The sequence below is a fragment of the Drosophila serrata genome, unplaced genomic scaffold (genome assembly GCF_035046125.1).
Source record: "Drosophila serrata isolate PLE 108 unplaced genomic scaffold, ASM3504612v1 contig_30, whole genome shotgun sequence".
Lineage (NCBI taxonomy): Eukaryota > Metazoa > Arthropoda > Insecta > Diptera > Drosophilidae > Drosophila > Drosophila serrata.
Genome location: NW_028256928.1, coordinates 771,689 through 789,414, shown reverse-complemented (window position 1 = coordinate 789,414; position 17,726 = coordinate 771,689). Strand labels below are relative to the sequence as shown.

The 17,726-nt window shown below is 42.7% G+C and overlaps 4 protein-coding genes and 1 long non-coding RNA gene across 7 annotated transcripts; 4 read left to right on the top strand and 1 right to left on the bottom strand.

The window, feature by feature from the left end:
* The first annotated feature begins 459 nt into the window (after nt 1-459).
* Nucleotides 460-8,952, top strand: mfas (midline fasciclin). Of its 3 annotated transcripts, XM_020943096.2 has the most exons (10): nt 460-580; nt 927-1,028; nt 1,689-1,757; nt 4,679-4,800; nt 4,971-5,112; nt 6,460-6,651; nt 6,718-7,003; nt 7,063-7,531; nt 7,592-8,274; nt 8,337-8,952. In XM_020943096.2, the coding sequence occupies exons 2-10, from the start codon at nt 964-966 to the stop codon at nt 8,820-8,822; spliced, it is 2,514 nt and encodes an 837-aa protein (XP_020798755.2). In that variant the 5' UTR covers nt 460-580; nt 927-963; the 3' UTR covers nt 8,823-8,952. The 3 variants fall into 3 exon arrangements, with proteins under 3 accessions (XP_020798755.2, XP_020798756.2, XP_020798754.2); XM_020943097.2 differs by lacking the exon at nt 1,689-1,757; XM_020943095.2 differs by lacking the exons at nt 460-580; nt 1,689-1,757 and having other exon boundaries at nt 4,454-4,800.
* A 215-nt stretch (nt 8,953-9,167) lies between these two features.
* Nucleotides 9,168-10,886, top strand: LOC110176662 (uncharacterized). The gene is made up of 3 exons (XM_020943100.2): nt 9,168-9,892; nt 9,949-10,487; nt 10,673-10,886. Exons 1-3 carry the CDS (start codon nt 9,470-9,472, stop codon nt 10,731-10,733), a joined length of 1,023 nt encoding a protein of 340 aa, XP_020798759.2. The 5' UTR covers nt 9,168-9,469; the 3' UTR covers nt 10,734-10,886.
* An 806-nt stretch (nt 10,887-11,692) lies between these two features.
* On the top strand, nt 11,693-13,854 carry LOC110176661 (uncharacterized). The gene is made up of 4 exons (XM_020943099.2): nt 11,693-11,982; nt 12,401-12,842; nt 12,907-13,283; nt 13,710-13,854. The coding sequence occupies exons 1-4, from the start codon at nt 11,759-11,761 to the stop codon at nt 13,780-13,782; spliced, it is 1,116 nt and encodes a 371-aa protein (XP_020798758.2). The 5' UTR covers nt 11,693-11,758; the 3' UTR covers nt 13,783-13,854.
* LOC147645035 (uncharacterized) lies at nt 12,874-13,987 on the bottom strand. The gene is made up of 2 exons (XR_015271794.1): nt 13,748-13,987; nt 12,874-13,677 (listed from the first exon to the last, which is right to left on the bottom strand). It is a non-coding gene; the product is annotated as an uncharacterized LOC147645035 (long non-coding RNA).
* Nucleotides 13,988-15,535: 1,548 nt separating this feature from the next.
* Nucleotides 15,536-17,694, top strand: LOC110176645 (uncharacterized). The gene is made up of 3 exons (XM_020943072.2): nt 15,536-15,743; nt 16,360-16,756; nt 17,413-17,694. Exons 1-3 carry the CDS (start codon nt 15,638-15,640, stop codon nt 17,609-17,611), a joined length of 702 nt encoding a protein of 233 aa, XP_020798731.2. The 5' UTR covers nt 15,536-15,637; the 3' UTR covers nt 17,612-17,694.
* Nucleotides 17,695-17,726: the final 32 nt, after the last annotated feature.

Here is a 17,726-nt window from a genome sequence, read left to right as displayed (position 1 = left end):
CACAAACAATTAGGAACAGCACTGATAATGTTGGAATAATAGAGTGTTAAAGGTTGAGGGAATAACCGAAATCTAAACTGCGCATCAACTTGAAACCAGGTTCTCAGGTAGAACGGATCCAGGATCCTCTACAACAGGTAACTGCTGATGTTTCTTGGAAAATATATAAATTAATATAATATAATTGCTTTTAAAATAATAAAGTAAAAAAAGAGCTAAAGTAAATCTTTAGCAAAGTACTTTGTTGATTAGTGTAGTCTGTCACTTTCACAAATCATACACGATTTCGGCATTTTCCGTGGGTTCATGGTATGTGTGCGTGTGTGTGTGCTCCACCCGCTTGGTGCCCCCCACATTGGCGACGTCACCAAAAGTTCTCTCCGTTCTCCAAAGCCTCGTTCTCCCAAGCCACGCTCAGAAAGCTCCAAAGCCGATCCACAGAGCGGAGGCTCCGGACCGGGCACATGTACCTTATATATAGCAGCTGCTGGACGTTCTTGGGCAGTTAGTTTTAACCTGCGACTCGTGGCGGCAACATCGTCGGATCGTCTCAGCGAAACCAATAACCAATTACCAGTTCGTGAGTGCTCCGTGCTGGTTTCTTTCACATTTCTGCTGGATGGCTCCGAGAGAGACACTTTTGATAGTTCAATTTTCGATGTGCCAATTTTCGTGATACAAGACTGTAATTACAGTGCCCAGCAGTGGTCGCAATTAATGCGTGAAGACAGTGGAAAAGTTTCTCCCCAATCAGTCGTCACCTACATACGCGAGTGCAGCGCTGCGTGGAAAACCTGTATTTTCCGCTCCCGCTCCAGCTGATTCCGCAGTGCAGTGAAATTTCTCGAGCCCATCCAGCTGCAGCAGATACCACTCCAGCTCCAGTAACTTTCAGTTTGTCTCATTTATATTACCAACCTTTTTAGCTTCCAAATTTTGGCCCAATATCGTCACTTGCCAGACATGCTGAGGCTTTGGGCCTGCCTGCTCCTCCTGGGCTCCATCCAGGCGGTTCCATTCTACGGCGAGTGAGTATTGCAAACGATTCAGCTTTGTTTCATGCACATTTCACGTAGTTTTGGAACTTGATGGTTAACACACATCGACATCTTCAGATAAGGCATGAACTTTAATGTTATATGTTATGTTGGTCGTTTGCTTAAAACAAACCGCTCTTAACAGGCCGCACCTTATCTTAACCATGTCATTGCTTTTTTGGTAAAATTAATTGCAAATATATTGAAACAGACTTAATTTACTGTTTATTAAATGAGCTGTAGAATGAATTAGTTTCATTTAAAAGGGTTTTGAATGGAATCTCAGTGTTCACATTATTATATTTCTCGAATATCGTAAATGTTCTTCCCACAAATTCACATCAAAAAAGACAATTAATCCAAAATTGAAACTCTAATATATAAAGCCGGAACATATATGTATTAACCTTATATAAATCCTATCATTATAAAACCAACACTTCTGAATCAATTAAACAATGAAAACGATTGGAAATCCCCTTAAAAATCAATTACTGCTCATTATATGGAAATAGGTTTTAACGACTTAAGTTAATTTAAAGTCGTAGTTAATAATGTGTACGTCCTGTAGTACCAATTGAGTTCCCCATACTATATATTCTTAGAAATATTTTAGAATCCTTCTTCCAATAAATAAGTATTGACTTCCAGTTCGAGTTCGGAAGAGTCCACAGAATTGAAAGAGTCGTCTGGATCCACCGAGTCCTCTGATATCTCCAGGTGAACTATCCGTATTCTTAGCACCCCAAAATTTCAGCTCCCACCATTTCCCCATTAGAATTCCACATAAAACCCCAAAGACAACTACATAACAAAGCAAACACCCGTACACAGAAAGAAATATTTTTAAAATAAATGGTATTATATAGAAACATATTAAATATAATCAATGAATATACCAAAAATTATTCACCATGGTCTAGAGAATAAGGGCGAGCTAATAACACTTCCATATTTGGTAAAATCAAGTTTAAAGTTTTTAAAAATAGAATTTTATATTATAAGAGGATAAAAAACTATATAAATAGTACGATATTTAACGATTTAGTGATAACTCCCACATATGGCTACAGCTTTGCTAACAATTTTTGTATGTCCAAGGAGTTTACATGCGAAATATCTTAAACAATCTTTTCAAGTTTCAATATTTGTGCGCGCCAGCAAGTTTAAGGCTTTGCGCGAGCTGACACCCCATAAAAGTTGGCTAATACCACACAGGTAACCGGGTTCAGTATTTTTTATGACATTACCAATCCCCGGACAGCCAGCCCTGTTTGTTCTTGGAGAAATTTCGCCCGCTAAACGAAACTGCAAATAAAGTTGACCGAAATGTTTAGTGCGGTGGCGGCGAAAAGTTCCCCCAGAAAGAAAGAAAGAAAGTCCCAAGCTCTGCCGTGTATTGACCTCAATTGATAAACCTTAAGCCGAAACTGTTGCCGCTCTGAGGTTCGGATTGGATTGGATCGGATCGGATTGGATTGTCTGGAGATTGCCAGCCGTCGAACTGAACTGAATTCTTCGGCACGAATCTGCCGCTTAACCCCGGATCTTTGCCGACTTGCATTCATCTTGTCGTTTGCGAAAGACCCTGCATTGCCACAAGAGAACAATGTGCAACCAAAGTGGGGCAACACCGCGGGACTTGGGCAACGCGAAGATCTTCTTCCTCCGATCTGCAGAGATCTGCTCCACACTTGGCTGCCTCCACTGCCAAGCTTAACCTTTGGGTTCAAGCCACCGCAGGGCTCATCTCCGACACGATTCTTGAGCGGCTTTGGCCCTGAAAGAGTAATTGACATTTGACACGTCATTGAGTTGAGGTGGAATAGGAGGAGGAGGAGGAGATGGACTACCCCAAAAGTGTATAATCTGCCCTCGAACTAGGTCACCCACAATTTGTTTTATTTCTCCCTTTTACGCTCTCTAAATGCTTTGATTCTGTCTGTGCCTGCCACGGCTGCGCTTTAATTAAATCAGGCAGCCATTTGGAGGGATCCGCTATGGCCCCGCGGCACAAACACTTCCCTGGAAATCTCTGATTCACCATCCGAGCCCAGTGCTCACCTTTCTCCGGCTCGGTGTCCAATGACTTTCGCTATGGTGGAACGAGCGGTCACAATTTAGTTTTGTTTACACATTTTATTAGTTCCCTCTACATTGGTTATGCATTCTACGGTTCACATTTGTTTAATGTGCTCTGATTTGTTTACAAATCAATTAGTGGTTGGTAGGAGAGCTCGTAAATATATAAGATTAAAGAAATGAATATGAAGGGGTCTTATTTAAACTGGAAATCTTAGTTAATAAGTCTTAGTGAACGTATTTATATATATTCATATATCCATAAGATAAAAGTAGTAAATCTAACTTAATTATAATGACTGGAACTAGTACCTTTAACCTGGTTTTAGTTAATGAATGATTTAAAAAAACTTATTAAAGCTCAAGCTTGCCTTTGTAAATGTATAAGACCCAATCAAAATCACGTAGAATTGATACAAATCCCATCTGACACAGATATGTGCAGACTTTGCTCAGACCCCTTTGATTTCTTATAAAAAATTGAGCAAAAAAGGAGGCATACACTCATTGGGCCAATGGCCAAGCCTCAATATCTTTTTTGTCGGCTTAAATCACTTTGAGCCCTGGCTGCTCACGTTCCGCCCGGATGAGTCATTCCAAAACCCAGAAGTCCAGAACCACAGAAGTAACTCAGAGTCAGCAAGCGGACAATTTGTTTACGTTTTGCCTTTTCAAGCAGTATAGTTTTATTATTTATATATCTGAAGCTTGTTTCGTTTGTTTTTTCCACTTAGCACTTGTTACGAGCTTTTTTTTAATTATCAGTAGCTTCCGCGAACCGAATTTTAATGACCCGCAGCGAAAAAATATATGTATTTGATGTCGTTTTGAGGAGGCTTCATAGAAAGTGTCTCAGTCTGAGTCAGTTTCATGGGTATACGAACACCCCTGAGTCTAGATTTTGAATGCATTGAGAGACCCAGAAAAAAACCAAAATCCGCTGACATAAATCTCATTTGATGGATGACATCTGCTGGAACATATCTCTCGTTTGCTCGTTTTTTCGGGCACTTAAAAAGTTATTTTTGTTTGATTCTATATAGAGGAGGAGTTCGGACCAACTTAATATGCGGCTCAGGTAAATGCTGCGCAAAAAGCCAAACAATGAGCACGATCAGCATATATAGCTTATAGAGGAGAACGGAGGTATTTAGCTTTGTAGCTAGGAGTTAAGGAGTTAAGAGCTTCTTTTATGCGAGGCAACAGTGGAGGCATATGAATTATTGTTTCGTTCTGTTCGCCATGGAATTTGCATGAAATAAACACTGAATCAAGACACATATCATGGAATAACGACTAACCAGAACACTCTACACCCACCCGCCGGTTTACAGCTTTATGCCACACCTAACCCACCACCCATTGCCGCTGCATCGCACCCTGTTCGCACCACTAGCACCGCTTCAGCCCCTCCATCCGCTTGATCCTCTCGAGCCACTGCATGCCCAGGCCTCGCAGCGGACGGCGAGTGTGTGGACCGGACCTGGATCCATCCAGGGTCCTGCTCCCATTCCGTTGGCCCCACAGCGCCACTCATCTCACCTGTTGCCCCTCTACAGCAGTGGCTTTGATACGGAGTTTGTACCTCTGGAGCACCAGCAGCCGCAGCAACAAGGACGCCAGGAACCGGCTGGCCCAGTTCCAGCTCAGACACCAGGCGGAGTGGATCAAAAACCATTCAGTAAGTGGATAAAAATAATAGTTAAATATATGCACTAGTACTTAGAATCACCTTTATAATTGATTATAAATCTAAACTTTTATTTACCTTTAATTAACTTAAAAAAATGCGTACGAAATAAGTAATATGAATTAAAATGGTTATTATTATAACATTTCCTTATTTCGTAGATGTGGAGACTATCACTACAGATGTGAATGCCCCAAACCCGGCCATATTCTTCCAGCAGCAGTTCCCCTTCTTTGGCAATGAGTTCTTCAACTCCTTCGGAGGCTTTGGCTTTGGTGCTACCCAGGAGCCCTGGTGGAAGGGGTAAGTAAGAGGAATTACTCCTCCACTTGATCTTAGACAAATGCTACAAGTTATGGTCAACAAGTAGGTAGGTTCTCCGCCGTCTTTCCTAATCACCGCACACGAGTGATTCTGCTGCTACTCGGTGGGGCTGGGTGTTCTTGGAATTTGGCAATTAAGGGAGCACAATGTCAAGTTCACTTCAGCCATTAAATATATGATTGTATTTTTTAATTGTGTAAAGTTGCTGCTGGGTTGGCTTATCGCCAATGAGAAGGCAATCGAGCATATCAATTAAAATAAATACTTAAATCATTTTCCATCCAAGATTACTCTCCCAAGACGAGGAGGGAGCTTATTATTTGTAGGGTTCGATTGTGGCTTCGATTAATTGCTAGCCAGCTGTCCCAGATATTTGTGTGTCTGTACATAGAGTGTGAATGAATATATAGTAGTAGTGGCATCTATATTGGATAAGTGCACGAATATACATTAAGCTTGTAGAGGCGAGCTTGCACTTTTTTTAAATTGTGAAATCGTCGTCGTTTTCACTGTGAGCGATGAACTCGTCGTCGTTCGTAGTTACAGCAAAATGAAAGTCAGAGATGTGGCAAATTGAAAAATTAGCTGCATAAAAACCTATTTATCTCTATATCTATCTATATCTTTATGTATATGGAGGAGAGGTACATCTGTATGTACATACGGTTCACTGGGAAATTTCTAAAAAATAACGCACACAATGTGTTCGCATTCAGAAACAAACAAATACGAATTTCAACATTGCCATAATTGAATTGATGGTCTGGCAAAGCTGTTGGGCAAACGCGCAGCACATAATGCCTATATAGAAGTGCGGACTGAATGTAGTATAGAAGCTATGCCTTTTCCAGCCGGATCATTGTGCAAATCCATTCAGCAAACACTCGACCGATGATGAACCGTCTGATAAGTGCCTTGGACTAACTTTGTTTGGAGATACGAATAGGGTATATCTGGAATCTGGTAGCGCATTGACACTGTGATTTGCATGTGTGACTAACTCATTAGCATTCAAGGCTTGCCCAGGGGGTGTATGAAATAAATTCTAGAAAAATTAGTACTTGGATACAAATATGATATAGCATTTGCTTATTAATTCTTAAATAGTAAAATAGTGCCTCTATAAATAATGGTTATGCCGATATGGAAAACGAACTTTATCTAATCCAAAGGAGCACTGATCCAATGATCTACTCCACTTCCCGAATGATTACCCAATAAGACGAACTTTATCTAATCCAAAGGAGCACTGATCCAATGATCTACTCCACTTCCCGAATGATTACCCAATAAAGCCACTAACCTCATCCATCATCCATCATTCAGCCCCAATGTGTGCACCGAGAAGGAGGAAGATGAGACCGTGACCAGCGCAACGGAGACTGATGAAACCGTGGACACCTTTGGCCAGGAACGTGACGGTGTCAGCAGCGTGGTGCGCTCTCCGCTCTTCGGTCAGTTCCAGTTCAGCGTGAACTCCTGCGCGGAGAAGCCCAACAAGCACGTCTGCACCAAGATGTAAGATTTGGGGAAACAGGAAAATTACTTAATAAGCTTAGCTAACTGGCTGCTTTTCCCCTCCAGAGTTAACCAGAACGGCAAAAAGAAGACACTGACTCTGACCCGGCAGTGCTGCTATGGCTATGGACGTCCACGGAATGCTGACTTTACCACTCCTTGCGAGAAGATCGACATTAAGGATGTAGAGGCCACGGCCAGTGACATGGGAGCCAAGCAGTTCCTCGAGAGCGCCCGCAGTGCCGGCGAGCTGGCCGAGATGCTGGGCGGAGGCAATGGCAAGAAGGTTACCCTCTTTGTGCCCAATGACGCCGCCTTTGTGGAGTACCGCTCACAGCAGCAGCAGGATAATGCAAGTCAAATTATTTCCATGAATTTAGTATATGTATTAACATTTTTTATAATCAATAGAACGTTGAAGATGCCAAGGCAGAGGCCTCCAAGCCTTCCATCTACAAATTGCACGCGGTGCTCGGGGAAGTACAGCTGGAGGATGTCCAGAACGAGAAGCTGCTGCAGACAGAGCTGCCCGACCAGATGATCCGCATCAATAGCTACCAGCTGCCGGCTGCTCTGGGCTTGGAGCCCTACCGTTACGCCGCCAACTGTGTGCCCATCGAGAAGCATGACAAGCTCTCCGAGCAGGCTCTCGTCCACACGCTGGGTGGAGTACTCAAGCCGGTGACCAAGAATGTGATGGATATCATCAGGGCACGCGCTGATATGTCCATTATGCGCACTGTCCTGGAGAAGACCAACCTGAGCGCCATGCTGGAGAGTGATCGTCCGGTGACCATCTTTGTGCCCACCGATGCTGCCTTCGACAAGCTGGAACCACATCTGCGCCGAGCTCTCAAGGAGGGACGTGGCTGTGCCTCAAGTGAGTGTAGAAAATGCTGACTTTTAATTAAAACAATAATTAAACTATGTTATTCTTTAGACATCCTGAAGAACCACTTGCTGGACCTCACCTTCTGCTCTCTGGCCACCGTTCCGGGTGCCAAGACAACGGCCTACAATTTGCTGGGAGAGGCTATGCTCCTCAATCGCACTCATCTTGATAAGAATCAGACGGGACCCGCTCCGATCTATATCAACAATCTGGCCAAGATCATAGATGCTGATATTATGGGAACCAATGGAGTTCTGCATGTTATCGACACCATCTTACCAACGGATTCGGCTCTGCCCATGACCTCGCTGATGACACAAAAGAACCTGACTATCTTCCAGCAACTGTTGGATGCCTCTGGCTATGCCGATCAGTTCGACGATCTGGACAACGTCACCATCTTTGCGCCCACGGACAAGGCCCTCCAGAACACCGAGTGGGCACGTCTGCTCAAGGAGCAACCGGAGGGGTTGAACAAAAACCAGGATCTACTGGAATTCCTCAACTACCATGTTGTCAAGCCCATGATCAAGACCTGCGACTTGACGGAGCAGTCACTTCCTACGGTATCCGGCTCCAGTGTCCGCCTCAATCTCTACTCCACCCATGCTCTCTTCTCGGACGTGATGAACCGAGCCACGGTGAACTGCGCCCGACTTGTTCACTTCGATGACGAGAGCTGTGGCTCCGTGCTCCATCAGGTGGATCGCCCCTTGGCTCCACCCAAGAATGTGAGTTGTGAGATTGCAATCATGAATATTCAAATAAATTTAACGTCACATTTTCCCCACAGAACATGCTCAAGCTGCTGGAAGCCAATCCCAACTACAGCAAGTTCCTGGAACTGGTGCGCAAGGCTAATCTCACCCAGCTGCTGTCCAACGACTCGCGCAGCTTCACCCTGCTGGTTCCCAAGAACGATGTCTTCGAGGAGCTAACCGAGTCCACCGAGGGATCAAAGCCCTCGGACCCCTTGGGTCTGGTCAAGACCCACATTGTGGAGGACGTAGTCTGCTGTGCTGGCATCATTCCCACCAATTGGCCATTCGTCCGTTCCATTGAGTCCATCTCCGGCCAGCACCTGCGCATCACCCGCGACCGCCGGCCCAAGATCGAGAATGCCGGTGTCACCAAGTGTGATGTGGTGGCCACCAATGGCATTCTTCACGAGATCAACGACATCATCGTCGTCCGCCCCCAGCGGAACCAGCAGCGGCCTCAGCTGATTCCTCCCGGTGCTGGCTACCAGCCCCAGGGTGACTTCGATGTCTTCTTCTGAACTCTAGCTCCCATTAGGGGCTCCCTATCTCAAGCACATGATATATAAAGCATATATTTATATTTACTCTTAACGATTTTTCAATTGATTGGAAGCTATGAAATAAAATAAATAGTATTAAAAAAATTAATATATACCATTCAATGTTTACAGTGTTTGAAGGGTTTGTTTGTGCTTAGATTAGATTAAACTAGAGGGAATAGTGAGTAAAAATGCATTTATACTGATTAAATATTGTTTTTGTAGTTTGGTTTAATTCATTTAATCTTGAAATTCATCATTCTAGAATGTTCCATGGTCCTTAGGTTTCTCTTATTCCTATACTTTGTCAAGATTCCTCCCATTATACAACTTTCCACTAAAGCATTTCAAACATATGATTTGATTATATTTCTTTGCTTTGATTATAGTTCTAGATTCTAGAGAGTGTAATGAAGAGTAGTTCTTATCTCTTCGATAACTTATCGCAAAGAGCAGGCAACCAAGAGAAAAGCATTTGGGTTTCCAACTATACTAGTATTCTCTCTCGCCCTCACAATTTCTAACACTATTGGAATGGCCCATCCCCCCAGAGAGCGCAGCCTATAAAAGCGCTTTATTTTCGGGCAATTCTATTCATTTGCACCTCGTACACTAAACGGATCAAGATGTCGGGATCTCTGCCAGCCACCTTTGTCAAGGGCTTCCACGATGAGGAGCAAGTGCGTCGCATGGAGTACCGGGATCTGGGCAAGACGGGCCTGCGAGTCTCCACACTAGCACTCGGTGGCGCCACTCTGAGCAATCTCTTCTTCGACGACTTTGATCGTGAGGAGGGCATCCGCATGGTGCACGAGGCCATCAAGTCTGGGATCAATTACATAGACACCGCTCCCTTCTATGGCAAGTCGGAAGAGCTCCTTGGGCAGGCACTGAAGGATGTGCCCCGGGAGGCGTATTACATTGCCACTAAGGTGGCGCGTTATGAAATGGATCCGAAGAAGATGTTCAATTACACCGCCGAAAAGGCGAGGGAGAGCGTGAAGAGGAGCCTTAAGCTACTCGGCCTGGACAGAGTAGATGTCCTGCAGGTGGGTTTTGCCATTTAACTGGTTCTGAATCGATTTCAAGTGACTTCCATTGACAGGTCCACGATGTGGATGCCGCACCCAGTTTGGACATGGTGTTGAACGAAACCATTCCCGTTCTGGAGGAGTACGTGAAGGCGGGCAAGGCCCGTTTCATTGGTATAACCGCCTATGATGTGGACATTCTAAAGGAGTGCGCCGAGCGAGCCAAGGGTCGCGTCCATGTGGTGCTCAACTATGCCCGCTACACTTTGCTGGACAACACACTTTTGCGTTACATGAAGGACTTTGAGGAGCTGGGCGTGGGCATCATCTGTGCCGCCGCCCATTCGCTGGGTCTGCTGAGCAATGGTGGCCCTCAGGCCTGGCATCCGGGCAGTAAGGAACTCCAGGATGTGGGTAAACGCGGTGGCCAGTTCTGCCGGGAGAACGGCGTGGAGCTCGGCAAGCTGGCCATGTATTATACCATGCAGCTGGAAGGAGCGGCCACCTTCCTCATCGGCATTCCCAACCGGGAGCTGTTGCGGATCAATCTGGCTGCAGTCCGCGATGGCCTTACCCCCAAAGAGCAGGAAGTGCTGAAGTATCTGCTCGAAAAGTAAGTCTGCAGCCCGAACAGGGAACTGTGCAAGTCGGACTGTCGGATTTGGTGTTAGCAATTGCATCACGGGCACGAACTTGGCCTCGGTGTGGCCAAACTGGTTGCTGTACACCCAATCCAATCCAGTCCAGTCCAATCTCCAGTCAAGTCCACTATTCATGTATCTCTATTTCTGTTTTCAGCGTTTTCACCAAATCCTACAGCTGGGGCTCCACTCTTTCCACGGTTAATATGTTCAACTGAGTGGTAGTCGGAGCTGGCATCCCATACTCAAACATGGTTGAAGTTCGAAACGCAATCGGAAGAAGCAGGAAGATCGGATTTAGGCAAGCTTGCTTGATAATCTTATAAATTAATCTTATAAAATAATGGATTAAATAACATTATTAATACCAATCAACTGTCTATTTTAACATTAAATGTCAGTGCAGTGAAGCTAAGCTTATTTGAAGTCTTGCTTAAATGCTTACCAAACTAATAAGCTATTTTATGAGGTAAATTAATTAATATACATTGACCTGGCTCTTAGTATATATTTATACTTCATAAGAAATTAATAAATATGTAATGCAATAGTATAAACAACTTTTATTTTTATCTATTTAAAGAAGCATATCTTTTTCATGCCACTCCTAGATACAATTTAAATAAAATAATATAAAACATATAATATTGAATTGTATATTTACACAATATAGAATTTGTAAGTGACTTGAATATCAATTTCAAGATAAGCTTGCAGGTTCAGCAGTTAATCAGGTTTATTTTCACTGTTTATAAAAATGTATTAATACTTGTACACACACACATCTTACGTTATTGTATTTTCTGCTTTATTTTTATTTGTTGGAATTTATTTGTTGACAAAAACCACTAACCGCAGCCGGCTTAATTTACTTGTTAAATTGCATTTGTTTTTACTGAGAGAAGCAGAGAGACAGCTTCAAACAATTGAGAGAAGAAAAGCTTCAAGAGAATGTAGAATTCTTTCCAAGGCGTCGGCTTTCCAATTAGCTCTCTTTAACAACACCCATGCTCTCTTTTTTTATATTTTGATTAGTTTGTTGACAATAAAATCAATTAGATAAGTTACGAGCTGTTAGACGGAATGAATTCAATAGGTTTATTTTTAATCTTACTTATATAGAGTAAACAGTATTTATAATGCAACACCTGGTCAAAAACCTTTTGAATCCGTCCCTGTACTCGCTCTTACCGACTTGCTGATAAATATGCGTTCTCTGATCTACTAAATATAAGCTAAATATATGGCAATCTGTAGCCAGTACTTCTCTGACAGTCCATTGAATTTCAACAGAGTGCGAAATAAATTGAGATTATCAATAATGTCTGGAGGATTGCCGGCAACCTATGTGAAGGGATTCCACGACGAGACAAAGGTGCGTCGCATGGAATACCGCAAGCTTGGAAAGACAGGCCTGGAAGTCTCAAAAGTCTCTTTCGGAGGCGGTGCCCTCTGTGCCAACTACGGGTAAGAGTGCATTATCAAGAACAACATCTCTTTAATTGAATTAAAGCTCTGTGCTACGATCAGAGAACATATGTCCAGCTAATGGAAATATTACTATAAGGATTAATACATAATGTTGCCTATTTAAAATTCCATATCATATTAATTAAAATATTAAATAAATAACTCCCAGTAATTAAAATTGAGGTGATCCTTAGCGAAGTTAAAGCATCAAAAATTATAAATAACGAGGGCCTTTAGAGTTTAAGGAATTTATTTAAGTAAAGTTTAACAATTACTACTGCCGAATGACATACTCTTTTCCAAATTCTTTCTTTATCTGTCTTTACATTTGAATTTAAATGTTAGATCCCTTTTATTTGTATTTATATTTAAGCTACAAATCAAAATTAATAATCTTGTCTTAACCCCTGTACAGCTTTGAATTGGAAGAGGGTATTAAGACTGTAAACGAGGCTCTAAAATCGGGCATAAACTACATCGACACCGCTCCCTGGTATGGCCAGGGTCGCTCCGAGGAAGTACTAGGCCTGGCCCTCAAGGATGTGCCCAGGGAATCCTACTATATTGCCACCAAGGTGGCGCGCTATGAGCTTGACTATGAGAACATGTTCGATTTTAGCGCCAAAAAGACCCGCGAGAGCGTGGAGAAGAGTCTGAAGCTCTTAGGTCTGGACTATGTGGATGTCATCCAGATCCATGACATCGAGTTTGCCCCAAACTTGGACATTGTCATTAATGAGACGTTACCCACGCTGGAGCAGCTGGTCAAAGAGGGCAAAGCTCGATTCATTGGTGTGTCTGCCTACCCGATTTCGGTGCTCAAGGAGTGCCTGACCCGAGCGGCGGGCAGATTCGATGTAAATATAATATTAATTTAAATTAAACTCATTAATTTAAAGTATTTTTACCCAAATATTAAAGACTGTTCTCACCTATGCCCGATACACGATGATTGATAACACGCTCCTGGAGTACCTGGACTTCTTCAAGTCCCAGAATGTGGGAGTCATTTGTGCTGCTGCGCACGCGCTCGGACTTCTGACCAATGGCGGACCCCAGCCATGGCATCCAGCCAGCGAGGAGCAGAAGGCCATCGTCCGAAGAGCCTCCGAGGTGTGCCAGGAGCGAGGTGTGGAGCTGGGTAAGCTGGCCATGTTCCACACGATGAACGGATTACCGGAGGTGAGCACCGTCCTCGCGGGCATGCAGACGCGTCAACTGCTGCGGATCAATTTGGAGGCCGCCGAGGTGGGATTAAGCGATAAGGAGCAGGAAGTGCTGCAGTATCTGGGAGAAAGGTGAGTGTGCGACTCGGAAGTTGGCCAAAAAGAGGCACAGCGAAAATTGTGCAACTCGGATACAATGTTACCATTACATCACTACCACTTCCCTGCGGTTGGGGGTCCAGTCCATACAACTATGTGTGCATGATCATTGTCAATCTTGGCCATCGGTGCAGTAGGCACCTCCAGACGATTGCCTCTCTTCCACCGTCCGTCGATTACTGGCCACTTCCCTCTGCTGGTGGTTGAACTTGTTGGTCTCTCCACTGGTTTTTCGTTCCCATTCCCATTCCCTCCCTCCTGCTGGTGAGCTTCGTGCTTCACAGGCCTTTCGAGTATTTGCTGCGATTTTCCACCATTTTCCTCCACACCTATCTGTTTTGGCTAATTTTCACGATCCTCGCTATTACTGAAGGCATTATGTAAAATTTGTATTTTCAGTGTTTTGACTAAACCTTTCAATTGGGAGGGTAACGAACTGGAGCGATACTGGGCAGCCATCAAGAAGAATTAATCATCCTTAAAAGGCGGACCCTTTTATATTTAATAAACTAATTAACAAAATACAGATTTTCATACTTTAAAATTAATTTTGTTTTCTTTTTAACCCGTGCGACCTCTGAAGATGGTTTTATTTTGCCCTAGAAATGAACTTGAGATAGTTTGCTTTCGAAAGAGGAAGCTGATAAAAACGTATCGTATCAGTTGCAGATAGAAAACCAATAATAATCAATAAGCAAAAAGCACTTGCCAAGAATGTGACATAAATTATAAGGAAATAGTGATTAAATTTATAATATGAGAATATATTAGAAAGGTAAGGTATATATAGAAACATACTATAACAACACTAAGAAAAATAATTCGGCAATTAATTATCACCAAAAGAATAGTTCCGAATCATGCTCTTTAAGGAAAATATTAATAAAATATATTTGTAGATACTTAGATTATTATTTTCTACAAATTCTACAGACAGTTCGTTTATATCTAGATTTATGAACTAATAACTTAACTAAATTTATCAATTGAATTCATAACTAATATTATAATTTATTGTAACGAAAAAATACAAGATTACTACTGATTTTATTATTAATTAGACTCAAAAACTTAAAACAGCAAAGCCTGGTATGGAAATGTGCAGACTTTGGAGAGCCATAACAACTTAATCATGTCCAGCTGAGTTTCCACGAAGCTTTTTTTTGGCCACTTCCACCTTTCGCTAGGCATGGCCAGGCCCGAATCGCTAACTAATTACGCTTTAATTAACGCAATAAATGAAAAACAAAAGATGTAAATAGAGACACAAAGGCAAGCGGGAAAGCAAACAAAAAGCCGCAAGGAAAACCATTGCACAAAATTATTAAATTTGTTGCATGAAGGAGAACCGAATCGAGGCGAGACGAGACGAAGCGAGAGTCGCAAAAACGGGGAAGTTTAATAACATTTTGAATAATGAACGCCAACAAAAACAAAAAAAAAGAAAAACAAAAAAACTGATTGGTTGAATGCAGCGCTAAAAATGCGAAACGAATGCACAGAGCAGAGATCCACATGCCACACGCGAAAAGCGGAAATGTCTTTGGAACGAGATGCCGCATTTTGTTTTCCTTAAACTGACGCTTTAAAATAATGTTTCCATACCCTGTCAGAAGGTGTTATTGTTTTTTATTTTCATTATATCCTTTTAATTAAATTTAAACCAGCAAAAGTGATACACTTACAAGTCTTTGATTCTTTTAAAAGCATGCATATGTACAAATGTGTTCTTTTGGAAAGATAACTTATTTGTTGATAGTCAATTAATGATAAATTAAGATATACGATTTTATGACTTTTAATTAGTAACAAGTAAAATATGAGCTTAATGCTTTAACTCAAAATTAACTTTACAATCATAAACTAATTGGATTATTCACTATTACAGAAAGAATGGATAATAATCAAATTATATTAAAATTTTATATATTCCTGGCCAAAACCATCAAATTAAAGGATATCTAATGCTTCGATTTCCTATACCTGCCTTTGCTTATGCTTTTCTTTGGCTTTTTCGCTCGGCAATGCCAATAAATTTTCATCTTATCACGAGTGCAGTACAATTAAATATTTTTATGCTCAGCTATTGACCAGATTCTCACTCCCTCTCTTTCTCTGAAGCTCACCGCTCTCTTAGGCCATCTCTTTCGTTCACCAGCTTGTCATCTCTTTCTCTGAGCTTTTGAGCCGCGCTTATATGCGCTGCGCAGCCGCAGTCGCTTCGTCACTTCGAATCTTGGCTAGCAGCTGTTCAGACCTGTTCGGAATCCAGAAAATCGCGGCTCATATATCTAAAATTTTTGTTAAGTAATACTAAAGTGTGCACCATGTCGGGATTACAGAATTGCATTCTCCTCTTGATGGCCTCCAGCTTATTGCTGGTCGTCTACGTGTCGGCCAACAAGCAACAGCAGCAGCGCCAGCAGGACCAAGGTAAGGAGCTCCCAGGAAAAGGCAGGTGCAACTGATTCATCCGTATATGGAGAGGTGGCTCGGAGAAATTTTCAATGCCAAGTGCGAGTTCTTCTTCTGCGGGCTGTTCTAGCCGGGCCAAAATAAACCAAAACCGGTTGTAGGAGCTCAGTTATGCCGGCGACTTCCTAAAGATGAGTGAACCCTACCATTTGTTGTACTTCGATGGGCATTGAGTTGGATGTAACGGTTGCTTCTATAGAAAGAATGTTTAAATTCGGTTAAAAGATAGTCTCAAAATAGATACAAGGTTTTCTTGCTGTGAAAAATAACAGAACTAGGGAAAATGTGAATTGATATAAAACTTTTCAAGAAGTTCTGATGAAGAAAAATCTATAAAAACCCTGTTTTTACCAAATCCGTCCAGCTGTAAAAGTAAAAGTTACTCGTTAGGTAAACCCCAACTAGTTATCCATTTCATCATGGAACTTTTCCAACTCTTTCGTAAATTATCAACCAAGTCGACCTTCTTTAAGACCTCTTTGGCAAGTCGTTTGAAATTCGTTTATTAGCTCATCGGAAACGGTCACTTACTTTGGTTAAATGTCATCCAAGAAAATCGTTTATCTTGTTGCAGAAATCTGGGAACAAGACCTTTCGGACACCTTTAAGATCGAGGGCAGTGACCAGGGTATTCAAAAGGTGAACCTTAAGTGTGGCGCCGACTCAATGAATGTGGTGCTGGAGACGGAGAAACCCTTCACGGGCGTGATGTACACGCGTGGCAGCTTCTACAAACAGACGCCGCCGTGCTTCATGAAGCCCACTGCCAGCCAGGGAGCTCGCTCCTTGGAGATGAACTTCCAGCTGGATCAGTGCCAGACGCTGCGTGAGGGGGACCTCTACACCAACATCGTGGTGATCCAGAATGATCCAGAGCTTATTACGCCCGGGGACTCGGCCTTCTCGCTGGAGTGCGACTTCCGGCAGCCGCGCAGCCTGGATGTGGAGGCCAGTATGCAGACCAGGGACAGGTAAGGTGGCGGCACTGAGTCCGGAGCTCTTGATTACAATCTGATCTGCAATAGAAATCCGCAAAAGTTGCGCGGAGCACGCGGCGGAGCCCGCCAACGCCAATAGAACCCTTCAACCACTCTCAGATCTTCCCTCTTCGACTACCAGCACCTCCAATAGCTGTACATAAGGTACAAGAGAGATGAGCCCATTTATTTATTGCTTTTCCAAACTAAAATCGAGCCTAGTAGAGCGCTATACTAACCTTTAAAAAAGCAACACAATACAGGTGCGGTCAAAATAGTGGGAAAATAGTGGAAATCTAAAACTAGTTGAAACCGTGATAGTAAAAGAAATCCTACAGCTAAGATATCTCAAAGTCTACATCTTTTTTTGAAGCAAGGATTCAAATAGTCAAGACTTTTAAAAGACTGATTCCTATTCAGATACATTTTCCATATAAAGTGTAAAGCTTTAGAACAGTTCCAAATCATAATTCATATCTTGACTTCCACAAATTACTTTATTGTTTTCAGAAATAATATTTTCCTGTATATTTAGATCTTAAATCATAACTTTGCAGACAGATATATTTTTTGGTCTATCGTATTTTGACCGCATAAATATAGTACAAACTCACAGTTCCACACAAAACAAACCTGCATACATTCCACAGAGTGGCCACTGGCTCCAAAATCACACTCACTAGTCCCGATCCCGCGGCTCCCACGGAACATCTACACAACTCGGTGGTTAGCAACAGCGACACGGTAGAGTACATACCAAAGTTCAGCAGGCCAAATAGAACCATACACCTGGGCTCCGTCGAGGAGGTGGAACTGCCCTCCTCCGGACATTCCCGCGACGAGCTTTAGGGACACCTCACTGCACTCTGCACGACACAAACACGACCAAAAAAAACACAATCACAACACTTGAAAAACACTTCAGAGTACAGGTGAGACAACAGGACACGCTTTTTCGTTTGCC